At 50.3% G+C, this 15,198-nt stretch overlaps 1 protein-coding gene and 1 long non-coding RNA gene across 2 annotated transcripts in view; one reads left to right on the top strand and one right to left on the bottom strand.

Annotated features, from left to right (window-relative positions):
* The first annotated feature begins 8,046 nt into the window (after positions 1 to 8,046).
* The window catches only part of LOC122904843, a 43,403-nt gene continuing 36,251 nt past the window's right edge, over positions 8,047 to 15,198 (top strand). Inside the window, exon 1 of the long non-coding RNA XR_006384270.1 lies at positions 8,047 to 8,246. This is a non-coding gene — a long non-coding RNA (uncharacterized LOC122904843). The remainder of the gene's footprint in view (positions 8,247 to 15,198) is intronic.
* On the bottom strand, positions 9,449 to 14,267 carry DLX6 (distal-less homeobox 6). The gene is made up of 3 exons (XM_044246085.1): positions 13,679 to 14,267; positions 12,204 to 12,397; positions 9,449 to 10,342 (listed from the first exon to the last, which is right to left on the bottom strand). Exons 1-3 carry the CDS (start codon positions 14,100 to 14,102, stop codon positions 10,091 to 10,093), a joined length of 870 nt encoding a protein of 289 aa, XP_044102020.1. The 5' UTR covers positions 14,103 to 14,267; the 3' UTR covers positions 9,449 to 10,090.

Raw genomic sequence — 15,198 nt, 5'->3', positions numbered from 1 at the left:
CAAAGCAATTATCATGCACAACTCCCCCCCCCACAACCTCTGTGTATTGGCAGAGCAATTAGACAAATTACACTCCCTTCAAATGGGCGCTTCCAGAGATGAGGAAAAGAAGAGGAAGAAGAGGAAGAAGAAAAAGAAGAAAATTTTCCTTCCTATTACATTTTTTTAAAAAAACCTGAAATGTTTGCAGCATGGCAAATGGTAGTGTCTCAGACTCCTTGGTAAAGGATTATAAATTTTATTTGGGCTCTTTTCTGAGAAAGGGAAGGATCACAGGACCTGAGAAGGATGATAAACACAAATCAGTAGGGCAAGCAGAGCATGATGGGTAGGGGGCATTCCTTCTCCTGCCAAGAGAAGGAATTGTGGGGTGAAGGACAGAAATGACAGCGTCTGGGCTCGGTTTTGATTTCATCTTGTGTGAGATAATATTGTATATTTTTCCCCCTCCATCCTCTTTACCACTGCGGTTTTTTTCAGGAAGGAGGTCTTTCTGCATTGCTTTTACCTAAAACAGTGGCATAGTGGTCCCAAAGGATGGGAAATTGAATATTTGTAGGGATTTCTCCATTGTGAAGCAGTCTTTGGGGCAGAGAGGAAGGACTTGTGGCAACCTTGGCCTATGTCTCATCCTTCTTGGGCCTCAGTACATAGATATCAACACTGTGACCACGGCTACAGCCTGGTCAAGGCTTGCTCTCTGGCATGGCTTGTGGGCATCTCTTGTCGTTTAGTGTGCCTGACTTTGTTTCCTTGGGACACTAAGGGAAATCCTATGTTGGAAATTACAAGATGCGTGAGATATATTTTACAGCTAGGAAGTCGGCAGCAATAAATGTGACAAGAGTCTTTTTAAGTGTGTGGGGGGGTTAGAGATTAGCACATAAAAAATTACATCCTGTCATCTGAGGATTTCTGAGAAGGTTCTTCCAGGGTTGGGAAACTAGACCTGAAAAGGCACGCTGCGTGCCCGGAGGGGAATTTACCTCTGTGTTCGCTCTTTCCCCTCTCTCCCTTCCCCTCCTCCCCATTTCCCCAATTCCCTCCCTTTCTAGCCTGCCGTTTCGATAAGGGCTAGGGCCTAGGGGTAGGAGTTCTCTGGTCCCAGGCTCCCCCCGGCCAGGCCCCGGGGCAGCACGCGGCATGGCCTGGGCTGTGGACTCCTTCTCCTCTCCCACCCCAAAGCCCAAGCGGCCGCTTCTCTGCCGGCAGCTTTACTCCAGCTCCTCCTTTCTCCCAAGAAGTTCCGGAGGGCGACTCGCTTCGGGACAGGCCGCGCGAACCCCCACTTTGTTTTCCGCACTGGCAGAGAATGGGAGGACCGCAGGGAAGAAGTGGAGGGATCTACTTTCTGCTCTTTTCTTCGCTTGTAAAGATTTGGGGAGTTTCCTTTACACCGAAGCGAGCGCTTCATATCCGGGGAATCCAGCTTTGAGAAAGCCTGCGCGGGCGGTTTGGGAGCTCCACCTTTCCCCTGCGCCCCCGGGTGCGCGTTTGGAGAGGCCGGCGGGGGCACACCCACTGCACACCTCTAACATTTCCCATCCACTGGCCGCCTGAGAGTGGCAGGAATGTGCTTGGAACATGCTCTTTACCTTTCTGCACAGGAAGAGGGCAGATATTTTTTCCCGCCGTCCTTCTCATCTCCGCCCTCCCTTCCTGGCTTATGAAAAGGGGACCCCTTCTCTGCCATCCCCAGTCACCGGACTCGGCAAGCTGAAGGACCGGCGACTTCGAATTGTTTGCGGGGAAAGAAGGGAAACTCTTCTTTCCTGACCACCCTTCCTGATCACCCAGCCTTGACGCTTCCTGGTGTTAAGGACACTAGTCTTGCAACGCCGGCGGGCATCACGCCGCGCAGACAGACTCGGTTTCAGGATTCCTTTGCTTGTGCTAACCTCACTTCTTCCACTCGCAATGGTCTCTTCTCTCGCGGGTTTGTTTTTTTTTTTAAGTTGGTCTGAGAGCCATGGACAAAAATATTCTGGCAAACCATTCTGCAGCGGGTTTTCCCTGGCACCATGGGGATTCTCCCAGGAGAATTTAACTCCCTGCAGTCCTGCGCCCAAGGATGTAAAAATAACAGATCTCCAGCGAAGTCTAAAAATATCTGTGTGATGTTTCTCTCCCTTGCCCTTCCTCCCACCTTCCCTCTTTCTCTCCATTGTTTATTCTTGTATCTAATAGAAACGTACTATTCCCCTAGCATAGCTGCAGTCTGTCTGACACCACTCTCCTGGGGTCTCCGTGTGCCCCTTCCGGCCCCGACTTGCCTAGCTTTCAAACTAGGTGTCCCAAGATGTTAAGCCCAACCCAAAATTTAATTTTCTTTACCATGGGCCTCTTCACCATCCCCACCATACTCCCAAGCCTCTACCCCTATTTTCAGACCTCCTCACAAAGCCCAGGAGGTCCGGGGCTTGCCGGCAGGGCCAACGTGATTCCTTGGTGCCCTGCCCGCCTCCTGGGCCCTCCGGTAAAAGATCAGATAAATTGGTCTTTGTTTGAAGCTCGAGTTGGGTTAGGCGGATTTCTGCCCTCCCCCCCCCTTTTTTCCTGGCGGCCACCTCCTTGTGGAATAGGGGGCAGCCTGGGGAGCCGAGAGAAGCCGCATTCCTGTGGGTGCCAGGCGGCTCCAGTGCTGAGCCACAGGGCCTGAGACACACACACAGAGGAACCCGCAGACCTCGCTGTCCTTGATCTCTCTCGCTCTCGCTCTCGCTCTCACTCTCTCCCTCTTTCTCTCCCTCCCGTTGGGGAACCCACCGGGAGGCTGTCAACCCACACAGAGATCCACCCAGGTCTCGGCCTCGGGCAGGAGCGTGTTGACCCGCACAGTAAACATACGCACACACCCCCTCCTGGGGACATCGGCCAGGCCAGGATCTCCCCGCCCATGCCAATCCTTTCTCTCCCGCCCCTTATCCCACAATCCCAGACGCGCCGGCTGGCCTCCTTTGGCTCCTTTGATCCCACCGGACGCCCCACGGCTCGCGGCGTCCTGGCCGCGCCAGCCCGGGAGTCGCCCACAGTGCGCCAAGGCCTGGCGGAGCTCGCCTCCTCCCGGCGCGCCCAACTGCTTACTCCGGCCTGACACCACTGGGTCTCCCGAGCTCCCCCGCCCTGAGCGCAAGGGATGCCTCCTGGAGCACTGCCCTCTGACCCCCCGCCCTCCGTCAGCGCTTCCTTTTATTCGAGGAGAGGACCTTTAGGGCTACCCAAACACCACCCTCCCCGCCTCATCCCCGCAAGCCCTTGGATCGCGCGCCTCCCACTGGTCGCTGGGATCTCGCCAACCCCGAGCGCTCCAGCCCTCTCCAGAGGCACGCCCTGAGGACAGAGGCCCTCCGGCACCTCTGGGAAGCGCGCCACGACGGCGGATCCGCCTGCGGTCACCCCTCTCCTCCACCCTCCAGCGCCCCCTCCCACAGAGCTGGGTGGAGGCTTCTGCCTCGCGTGAGGTTGGGGAGGGGGCGCTGCGGCTCGCTCCCGCCCTCCGCTCGCGTTCCCAGGTGGCCTGCGGTCCTTGCATATTGTACTCGGTTTTTTCGGAGTCACAGCGAAACTCTGGGCCTCGAAAACAGCCCAAATAGCGGTAGCACGTGTGGGATTGGCTAAATATTTTTCTACGTAGCCTTGCCGCCCCCCGCCGCCCCATCCGCGTTTTCTTTTGCATCTGACAAGCTTTCGGTTCCCCTGTTGTATGGGGCAGAAAGTATACATCGCATCTACTGCGGAGGGGCGGGGGGCGGGGGGAGCCTTCCCCTTCAATCATCCAAGGCTGCCAGCGGAAATGCAATAACCTGTTTTATAGGTCGAGCTCTAACAGTGAAGATAGGAACCAGGGGAATTTACGGGCATCTGTCTTTAAAGGAGATGAGAGTCTTGTTTTGCAGCAATTAATGTTTCTGTTCTTTTGTTCGTTGGGACTTCGTATTTACTTCTGATTTATGGGGGTCTGTAGGAGGCTTTGCCAAAAGTGCATGAATTATTAAGTCTGTCCCACATCCTTAAACCAAGATTTATATAAAACCGTGAAATACCACACGTTACGACCTTTCCCACAGGAAGGGAAAAAATGGCTTCATAACACCATTCTACACACGCGCGCGCGCGCGCGCGCGCACACACACACACACACACACACACACACACTCCTCCTCCAAGTTTCAGTAGTGATTCTATCTCCACCATACACAGTCTAGTGTGTGTGTGTTGTTGTTGTTTTTTGAAGAAGTAAGTGGGGGTGAAGGGCGATAAACAGTTCCCAAGCTATGATTTTTTTAAAAAAACTTTTTTTTTTTTTTCTTGCAAAGGTGAGAAGACAGAAATCTGCCACTGGAAACTTATTGTCATCCAAGGACTATTTCTGCCACTTATTACTTGCAAGGTGGGATATAGTGGTAGGGGAGGAGGCAGGATATGGACTCAACTTTCATCAATAAGTAGGGGTCACTTAACAGGGAACATTTTATTATTGCCTTTAAATTCATAGGACCCAGGAAGCCTGCTTGTCACCTTGGGGGCTGGCCCTGGTTGGGCAGCTCCCAGGTCTGTGAGGTGTTGGGAGGAGGAAGAATAATCACGTATGTTCCAGAGCCTGGCAAAGATGCCCAGGAAATTCTCTGTAGTCAAGGTGGAAAATTGAGGTCCTAGTGATATAAGGGTCCTAGTGATATAAGGACATCCTCCCCATCCCCACCCTCCAACCGGGAACAAGAACTAGGCTCCGAAAGTTTTAGCCAGGGCAGGGCTTAGCCTCTTTGTAAGCAACACCTAGAACCCAGGGTTCACCTCAGTCTGGGACAGCAGAGTACCCCAGTCTCCCTCCAGACACTCTTGCTCTAACTCTGACTCCCTCTTTCTAGGGTCCCTCCAGTTTTAAGAGACTGATCTTGCTTTTTTACAACCATGTCTGGGAGCAGGAACAATCCTTTATCAAAAATATTTGACTTTCTGGAATCTAGAAAAAACCACATCAGTGACTTAGAGCAATAGAAGCTAGTTTATATGCGGGGTGTTAATTAATAAAAGTTAATGATAGGATTAAAACCAATAGTCAGCCTAGCCAAGTGGAGGAGACAGCTTCCCAGCCGGCTTTATTTAATTAGCAGCAATTAATATGTTTTCTGCTAATATCCTTTAGGACTCTCAATGACTTGTTCTCTGTGAAAGAGAATGGAGATGGAGCTCAGGAACACTTACAAGCACACAAGGCATTTTGCTCTGATGACAAGAGAGATTGCAAATTCATTTAAGCAAATGTTCATAAACAAGTGACAGGCACACTCTGAGGCAGCCTTGGTGGAAACAATCATGAAACTGACAAATGTTCTTTGCTTGGGGGAAGGGCTTTTTTCTTTTTTAAGCAAGGAAATGCTTTAGCAGAGAGGGAAAACAAAGACAAGAGGCAGAGAAAGGTAAGAAAGAAAGGAAAAAAGAAAGAGGAAAATTATTCCAGACTCCAGGCAGAAGCACATGCAGCAGCCCTTGCAAACACATCAACCCTACACATATTGAAGATTTGTACAAGTAATGCTTCAGACCACTGATTTGCTATTTTCTTAATTCCTGCTCTTCTTTTTCCATATGAATCAAACAGTCTTTTGTCCTTCAGGGTTTGATTTGATCGCTACCGTTCACATTTCACTTTTGTATTTTCCTCTTCCTATACCATTACTCATTGAGTGCCCTGTGAAATTACAATCGTACATTTTCAACTCAGCAACCCATTTGCAGTGCAAAAATAGGGTCTAAATAATGGCTGAATTAGCCCTACTGGACAGTTTCAGATGTAACACTCTGTAATAATTATATTGCAGGCTGGATTAGGATGCTATTATCATAATCTGGACGTTTACAATTATCTGTAATTTGCAAAGATGCGCCAGGTCTTGATTACAGCAGTTTTTTTTTTTTTTTTTTGTATCACGCTAACCATCACTAAACAGTGACAGTAATAACAGCTAATTTTGCTGGCAATATAAGAGGTGCTGGGGTGTGCAAACAATTTCACACCTGGATGTGCTCACTCAACCAAGAATATAGAGAAAGAGCTTCTGCCCTGAGACTCAGACAAATATTCTCCTCTGCTTCTATTCAGTATAGATTTCTAGACTCTGATCATTGCTTAAGAGATTTTCACTGGTGGTAAGTTTTTATTTCTTCCATACTTGAAGGCACCGTTCATGTTTCTCGTCTCACACTTTCCAAGCTCTATGTGTTGCTGTTGTGATTTATTATAGACTGCAACTTTGCTTTATAGATTTTTCAGTTCTGACCTTTTATCCCCCTTTAACAGTGAAAGGGTTGCTCTGGTGAGGAAAAGGGTTCGGGTGAGATTGGGATCCTTAAGAACTCGGTATGTCTTTTTTGCTTTCTGTGCTATTTATTGATGTATGTGGTGCAGCTTGTGCCTGGAGACTGCGAAAAAGACCAGGTTTCTGTAAGGTGTGAAGGGAGCCGGCTGGAGATTCCAAGCTAAAATCTATTTGGAAATTGTTACTCAAAGCTAGCCCTGGGCGAATTTAAGATCTTTACCTGTGCCGGTGATTTTAAGTTTGGGGGCATCGAGAGAGCCAACGGTGCTCGTCACAATGCTCCTTCAGTATCACAGGTACGCGGACTTTTGCAATGGCAGGTGTCGTCTGCGTCTCTCGACCGCAGAGCCCCTTCAACATTTCCCTCCACTTGGGAGAAAGTTTCCGGAATAACTGGCCCCTGAAACCTTTCAGGGCTCTTTTGCAAGGCCTGTGCCTCCAGCCGATGAAGGTGGGGGGGGGGGAGGCGGGGGAGGGGCGGGATGCGGTTCGTACAGCTATAGCCCGCGGGGCCCGAACGCTGCGACCTTGGGGTTGGAGGGGAATGATTGGCTGAGACACAGAACCGAGCTGTGGAGCCCAGGAACCAGTCGGATGTAGGAACGCACCGAGGAAGACTCTCGCAAGAAGCGGTGCTGTTCTATCTATAGATGACGCTGTTTCCTGACCCTGTAGACACTGGAAGCAGCTAGAGATGTTAAGTGCAGGATCCTGAGAAGTCTTTGGCTCCCTCACCCCTGTACAGAAAGGCCTTTCTCTGGCGGCGGGAATCTTTGGACTAAATTGTGTCAAAAGATAATGAGATGCTTACTGGCGCCGAGAAGAAATTTCCCCCCTCCCCTCACCCCCGCAGCCATTGTTCTCTCGTTCTTTTTTTACCTGGAAAATATGGTCAGAACGAGGCTCTAGAACGCCAACTCCGGGGAAGTTCGAACGTGGGGAGGCGTTGTAGGCACCGCAACTGGGCGATGCCTTTTACCCACGCCCCTCCTACCGGTCTGGTCTCTGTTCTCTCTCTCTCTCTCTCTCTCTCTCATCAGTTTACTATGGGGTCAATACTTTCTAAAGAGCGAAAATATTAACCCTTTCGGTTCAGAGGACCCGGAGGAAGCCCAGTCCCAAGGGTAGTTCTTGGGAGGACCCCTCGCAGAATTTCTTGTTTAATTAAACTCAAGTTGAGAGATAGATCGTTACAGGCGTATCATGACAGCACCTCCAATGTGTTAAAATGCATTTGCTGGGTTTCAGAATTCCATGCACTCACAGTGGTTTGGCATACGTCTGGTAGATTTTTTTTTTTTTAAGAAAAATTAGTGTTGGTTTCGATGTATGGTAGCTTTTTCTCTAACGTAATTTGAATAATTCAGCAAAGCCCCACTACCAGCTGTACTTCTGCAGCCTCTTCCATTCTTTTCAGCATTATAATTTTGGTTAATTTTCAATTTTAGGTCCTACGTCTCTGCAATTTGTGTATGAATAACAGAATAATTTCCCTCTTTTGTTTCGCCTTTCCTGTTCCTGAATCTAAATAAAGATGGCTTTTTAGTATTAAAAGTGGAAGAAAATTACAGGTAATTATCTTTGACGGTAAAAACGCTGTAATCAGCGGGCTACATGAAAAATTACTCTAATTATGGCTGCATTTAAGAGAATGGAAAAAAACCTTCTTGTGGATAAAAACCTTAAATTGTCCCCAATGTCTGCTTCAAATTGGATGGCACTGCAGCTGGAGGCTTTGTTCAGAATTGATCCTGGGGAGCTACGAACCCAAAGTTTCACAGTAGGAAGGGGGAAAAAAGAAAAGAAAACATTTTTCCTAATGTAACAATGCGAATGCTAGAAAATGACAAGACTGATCGGTTTTAAACCATTCTGAGACTGACTGAGCGTGGAAGTTGCTCAACAAAAAAAGGAACGGGTATATTGGTAAGTAGTCTTTGCTTTGTGTCTAATTATAGTGACTGTCCTTTTGCACGACTGTATGTCGCTGTCATTATATGGAGCACTCTGAGTATCTCTATTGACTTCTGATAAATGGCTCAGTGGTTTCAAGGTTCATAATTTGAAGGATGCCCAGGTCTGTAGCCATTAATTCTCGCAGTATGGGGCTTCCTGCTTGTATGACGAAAGGGCTTTTCATTTTCATTATTTCTGTGCTTTCCACAAGATCGGAAGGATGTATTTCATCCAGGATCATGCATTTTCCTACCTAGCTAGCTTGCAAAGGGTGTAAACATGAAGTAGTTATAATTGTGCGTTTACTTTTTTTTTTTCCTTGTATTCTTTGCTCTTGTTTTAAAAAAAAAATTGCTTCCAAACAAAGACAAGTACAGCTATATTATTTTGGCCAAGGGAAGGAAAAGGAGAGCATTCGGTATCTGTACTGGGAACTACTGGATGTCTAGAAGTTAACCTGGGAGAGATCATTCCAGTATTGTTGTTGTTGTTTTTAAATAAATAAATGTGTAGAAATTACAATAAAAATATAATATATAGAGGAAGCTGAGAAAACATCCACGTTTAATGTTAAAGTACTTAAGGCAAATGCTAGTGCTGCAAACTGACATCTTTGCAGGCACTTGATGTTTATATATAGGGCTTTCCATATTAGGAAATAGGAATTCTTTTAAGAGTGATAGAAAATATACGGGGAGGGTAGGAGGAGGGGGTGGTGAGATAGAGACACACAGAGAGAAATATACAGGACACTCCCAGCGTTTTGTGGCTTTTACTCCATATATGAAAGAAGACAAAACCATACAAAGTATATGTACAACTAAAATTCAACAATATATACAGAAATGTTTCTCAATATAAACGTCCCTATTAGCTTAGTGAATGCCACCAATTCACCTAGTAAAGGTATCAAAGCAATAGAATGGTGATTTTGGTTGTTTCTTCTGTCTTTCCTGATTCCAGTTCAGGGTGGGGGGGTGGGGAAAGAGTGGTTCTGTTTTGTTGTTGCTCTTGTTGTTTTTCAACATCATCATTCTTGCTCATTGCATTTTGATAAAACATGCAGCTTTCCTTTGTGGCAATGTTCTAATCTTACAGCTGATTTTTCCTTTTTCTTTAAAGAAGGGCTGTTATGTGAGGGTTTTTTCTTTTGCTTGCTTTCTCTTTTTCTTGTTTTTTTTTCTTTTTCTTCCTTCCTTCCTTCCTTCTTTCCTTTCTTTCTTTCTTTCTTTTTTTTTTTTGTCAGTCTGGGATTGGTAAATAAAAATGCAGGAGCCTGAAATACTTCTTTTTCATCATGTAATGTCTTAAGCTCATTAAACAAGTAAAAATGCTGCCATGTTTGCGCAGATTCTTCTGGTGGGGGAAATGTCTGTAAAAAAAAAGTCGTTTTGATGGATACTCCCAAAGAGAAGAGGAGGCTCAGAGCCTGGATCCCAAAGGGTAAGGGAAAATGTCCTTGCAGTGAGGGATTTCAGGAGCACTGGCATAGAAACCAGTCTCTCCCTCTCTCTCTCTTTCCCTCTCTCTCCCTAAAATGCAAGATCAGTTACTGAGGCTGCTCAAAGGAAAAAGCAGATGAGGAAAGGAAAGGAAAAAAAAAAAAAGAAAAGAAAAAGAGGAGAGAAGAGAAACAGAGAGAGAGAGAGAGAAAGAGAGAGCAAGAGAGCAAGCAAGCGCCCAGACTGTCTTGCTACACAGAAGAGATCTCCCGAGCCTGCTCCTTTGGCTGGGTTTGGCAGATGCAAGCAGGTCCTGGATCCTCCTTGCCTTGTTCAGACGTTTCCCTAGGGTATCAATTTCCCTCAGACAACTCACATCATCTGTGGTCTCTGCATCGTGTCCTGGTGTGGAGAGGAGTACCAGTGCGAGTAGCCAGGCATGTAGCTGTTGGCGGGCATACTGACGCCCTTGGCTGAGGCAGAAACGTCCCACACCGGAGGCAGCGCGGGCGAGCGCGGCGACAGGGCCGCTGAGCCTGGGAGAGGGTCGCTCTCATGCGGGTTACTGCCCTGCTTCAGCAGTTTCTTAAACTTGGAGCGTTTGTTCTGAAACCATATCTTCACCTGGAACGAAATGCGGTAGTGATCATTAGGCATGGAAAAACATCAAACCAGTGCCTCCATTCAAGGCTTTGGAAGCAATATCCAAAAAACAAAACAAACAAAACCGCAAATGCCAAGTCCCCGCCTTCCTCCACCTCTTTCTAGCCCTCTCTCCCCCATCCCGCCCCAATTTACCAGGTATCTTGTCTGGATACCTAAAGTCATTGTAACTCTTTCTTCAGCTGGATGCAAGCCCAGGTTTAAAACAGCAGCATAAATAAGAACGAAGGTGAATAAGATAGTCAGGTTTAAAGTCTAAAGGTGGCTTTTTAAATGGAGAACTTTTCAGATGAAAGCCAGTTGAACACACTTCCTCTGGTAGTCTAGTTTTTGAATTTACTAACCTCCCAAACCTGGCATCTCCATGCATGGACAGTGAGCAAATGACTGAACAGAGAAATGCCTGTACATTTATAACCAAATGCCTCGAATATACCCTGCATACATTGCACATGACATGCATGGAGCAGCTTTCTCCTGAAGTAAATGTATCCTCATAATCCTGTAGGGAATAGGGATGGTACCTCCCTAGTTCCCTACTTTGTATGTTGCTCAGTCAGCTTGTGGTCAATAATCATGACATGATTGTCAGTGCAGTCGCTAAAAGTCAAAGGCCCCCTGAAAACTAAATGTGAATCAGGACTCTGGGATGGTAGCGTATCTAAGCCAACACCCCCGATCTACTTTATTTGAAGAAGGAAATTCTCTGGGGCTGCTTATTTTACCTTTAAAATTCCTTAGCCATAGGAATCGGCTTTTCCAAGAAGAATACAAGTTACTGAGTAGCAGGAATCCGTCCACATCAAACCCCAGTGGCAATATGGCAAGAGAAAGCAGGCTGAATTGAAAAGAAAAGCTTAAGGGGCATCAGTTCTAAGACACCACACACAATCACTTACCAGCCAGAGTCCCATAAACCCTGGAGTCCCCATGCTGAAGATCGCCCACCTCACATGAGGCCTACCAACCCACGCAGCTAAGTTAATTGACAAGGACAAAAACCACAGGTGATTGCAGCCTGGCTTTATGACCAGGGTCCTAATATACCTACTTAAGCCCCTTCCTGTGAAGTCTAAAATGCCCCATATGTCTTTCAAATTAGTAGGACAGGAGAACTTCAGCAACTGTACTTAAGTGAGGCTTCACCTGCTGTAATTTGGTGAGCATTCCTCTTTGATCTCCAACTCTGCCATTGCTCCCAAGTCCTGTGCTCCAGGGAGGTAACCCAGCCTGCATCAGCCAGTCACCCAGGGTGATTTAAAACTCAGAGCTCAGGGCAATCTTCAGAAAAACCCACCTCACCTATCCTATGACGGATAGTTTGTGCCTTGGTCCTTTTACTAAGTCTTCTTGGAGCCTATACCCATCTGCCCCCCCCCCGCCAGTTTCATTTCATCATTCTATGTCCATGAGTTGAAATCCTTATTAAGTCCCAGGACCCACAAATGGATCCTTAAGAAACATAGGTCTTATTCTGCCTCCTGGCCTGAACATCTTTTCCTCCTACATGTTCGTTCTCTTTCTTGTTGTTCTGCTCTGGAATAGGCCTCAATTAATTGATATGTTTGGTCACCAAAGGACACTAGGCTGGGGTGGGGTCGCCGAGGGTTGGGAGGACGTGCAAATCCAATCCAGCATTGAATACCAGGTCATTTATTCCAAACTGTGTTGTCCCGGAAAGTGCGTAATGGAGCAAAGGCATTTGTCATTAAGCTCCTTCCATCCTTAGTTGACTAGGCCCAGAATTCCTCCTGATGAGCTCCCTGCCCGATCAGTAAGCAGGGTCAGCACTTCAGGGACACCTGGGCTTCTCGGGAATTACCTGTGTTTGTGTCAGTCCTAAGGAAGCTGCCAGTTCAGCTCTCTCGGGCAGGGCCAGGTACTGAGTTTGCTGAAAGCGATGGTTTAAAGCCTGGAGCTGCAAGCTGGAATAAATGGTCCGAGGCTTCCGAATCTTTTTCCCTTTTCCATTGAACCGGATTTCCCCGTTTTCAATCACTGTGGTTTTTTGTTGATCTGCAAGCAAAAAATACAGAGGAACGGTCACCCGTGAGGCCACGGCTGCAGCCCCCCTGAGCTTGGCCTGGCCTGGCCTGTGCCGGGTCTCCCCAAAGCCCAGAAAGTATTTCTTCAAAGCGTCCCCACGCCACCCTAACCTCTCGGGGTTCGCAGTGCCCGGGGGCTTCCTGAGGGTGCGAAAGCTTCTTCCCGACCCTAACTCCGGCCCTAATAAAGTGCGGGGACTGGACCGCGGGAGCGCCCTCGACCCTGGGGCAAAGAGCCTCGCTCTGCCGCAGCGGAGGCGGCGCCGGCCGTTCTCGGTGGAGTGCGACGCCGCAGGGCGGCTGCTCTCGCCGCGGAACGGGGGACACCCCCCCCCCGGCCTGGCATTATTGGAGTCACCCTGATGTTTATGCGGCCAGTTGACTTTATGTCACTAGCTCCAAGCCCGGTGCATCAAGACCCTCGGCGTGTTCGAAACGATGCTGCTGAGAGGGACCGAAACCCCAAACAAAACTCAACCGGCCGCTCAGACCAGCTCCGGAACCGGCTGAGCATCACCTGGAAACTTTGAACCCCTTGGGGGCTGAGAACAGTCCGCCCGAGGCCCTCTACTTAGCCTCTCGGAACAAAGGCGCAGCCAACATTGTATCGAAAACCCAGAGGGAGGGGGGCCTGGGCAGGCGTTGGTGGGGGGGAGGAGTGGGGGACATCTAAAAGCCCGCAGCAAAGAGCCCAGTTGTCGCCAGCTTAACCAGAGCTAGAGGCAACGTCAGCTTCCCTTCGGGTCACCGAAGCGCACCGGGCGCCACCCGCAAAGTAGGCCACTGGCTGCCCAAATTGCATTCGGGAGCAAAACACGCTCCTCAGTTCCGGCCCAGAAATGTCCCCAGTCCTGCCAAACGCCGGTCACAGCCCGGAGGGGAGGAGGGAGGCAAAGGGCGCACAGACCCAGCGAGCTGGAGCGCGCCGCGCGGACCAACTCGTAGAGCGAAGCCAGCGCTGAGTCGGAGGCGCGCGGCTCGAGCCGCGCGCGGGAGACCAGGGAGCAAGGCGGGCGGCGCCGCGAGAAAGCGGAGGGTCCGCGGCGGCGAGCAGGGGCCCGGCTGGGCGGAGGCCGGCAGGCAGGCGCCAGGCGAGCGGGCGCGCACGAGGCCTGGCCGGGGGCGCGCCGGGCCGCCTGGGGGAGGGGGCCGGCGGAGGCCCGGGCGTTGAGGAAGTGAGCGGGGCGGGCGGGGTGGGGGGCAGCCGGGAGGCGGGAGGCGGGAGAAGCGAGCTGCCCCGGCGGCCTCTCACCTGTGTCGTCCCCTCGCGTCTGGGCGGCTGCGCTGCTGTTGTGGTAGGACTGGAGGTAAGGGCTGTGCTGCGAGTGGCTCATGTAGGGGTAGGCGGCGAGCGAGCGGTGGTTGTAGGAGTTGCCGCCGCCCGACGCGTAGGGCGAGCCGTGGTGGTGGTGCTGGTGGTGGTGGTGGTGCGAGCCGGCCGCCGCCGCCGCCGCCGCCGCCGAGTGCAGGCAGTGCAGAGGGTAATGCGCGCCTGCCATGGCCGGGGAGCTCTGCTGCGAGTGCGGCTGTGGCGGCGGCGGCGGCGGCTGCTGTTGCTGCTGCTGCTGCTGCTGCTGCTGCTGTTGCTGCTGCTGTTGCTGCCCGAACTCCATGAAGGCGGATTTGGACGAGTCCTGGCCTTCCAAGCCGTCAGCCATCGTAGTCATGGTCATCATCAAAACTTTGGGGGCTGGAGAAAGCCTTCTCCCGGGTTTCCTCCACCCTCCCCCCACTTGGCTCTCGCCGCTCTCCCCTCTGCAGCCACCTTAGCTCTTGGGATTCTTGCAAAAAAAATAAAAAAATAAAAAAATTTAAAAAGAGGGGGTGGAGGTGGTTCTCCCTCTCCCTCGCTCTTCTCTAATATATATATTTTTTAATATAAAGAGATATAGTGAGCAGGGCCTTGTTAACTCAAAGGGAGGAGGAAGGGGGAGGGATGGGAGAGGAGAGGGGGGAGGGGGGAATCTGCTCTCCCCCCCTTCTTTCCCCCCTTGGATTTTTTGGGGGCTGGTGCAGTTTAAGGCAGAGATTTTAAGGTGGATTCTGCGAAAGTTGCGCGTCTGCTTTCAGACTTGATGCAGACGCCACGAGTCGAATGGTTTGTCTCCAAAGGGCAGCGCCTCCCCATTGGTCAGTCGCCCCCTGACGTCACAGGCGCACGGCTTCTACTGGTGTGTGCGCGGCTCGCCGAGTTCTTCGCCTACCTTCGGCAACTCCAATCCCAGCCTGGAGCTGCAGCCGGGGGCCGCGCGGCTCCGCGCGCAGGGCTGCCGGGGAGGGAGGTACCTCCGCCCGGCGGGCCGCCGACGCCTCCCGCCGCAGCTTGCGCCCCCAAACCCGGAGCCTCAGTTCCCAGTACCGCAGCCCTGGAGCAGCCGGGCCGGGGGCCGCTCTCTCAGTCCCCTCGCACCCCGGCAGGCTGCCTGTTTTCAGAAGCAGTGGCCTCTGCATTTAAAGCGAGGCCCCCTCCCTTGACCTCCTCTCACACATCCACCCCAGTCCCACCGTAGTCCCGCGGGAGGGCCCTGTCACCGTGTATTTCTCTAGACGTACTTTATTGCAACCACAGAGGGAAGAAGACCCCCACACCTGGGCCCCATCCCTTGGTTTGGGGGTGGTAGAGAAAAAGAAAAATCAGACCCTGTTCTGGCGAGGTTCCTGCCGTTTCAGGCCGTAGTTCCTATATATTGGACAAGAAAGGGGGAGAATATTTTTCCCCCAGAACGCAGCAGCCTGTTCTGAAAGCGAATCGTTGGAGGACTGACAGTAATG

Source organism: Neovison vison, chromosome 4, assembly GCF_020171115.1.
Source record: "Neovison vison isolate M4711 chromosome 4, ASM_NN_V1, whole genome shotgun sequence".
NCBI lineage: Eukaryota > Metazoa > Chordata > Mammalia > Carnivora > Mustelidae > Neogale > Neogale vison.
This window is presented reverse-complemented; position numbering and strand designations above follow the sequence as displayed.

Coding starts and splice junctions, on each gene's coding strand:
- DLX6 (XM_044246085.1), bottom strand. CDS start 14,102: ATGATGACCATGACTACGATGGCTGACGGCTTGGAAGGCCAGGACTCG. Junction 12,398..13,678: donor GACGCGAGGGGACGACACAG/GTGAGAGGCCGC, acceptor TTTTGCTTGCAG/ATCAACAAAAAACCACAGTG. Junction 10,343..12,203: donor TAGGACTGACACAAACACAG/GTAATTCCCGAG, acceptor ATTTCGTTCCAG/GTGAAGATATGGTTTCAGAA.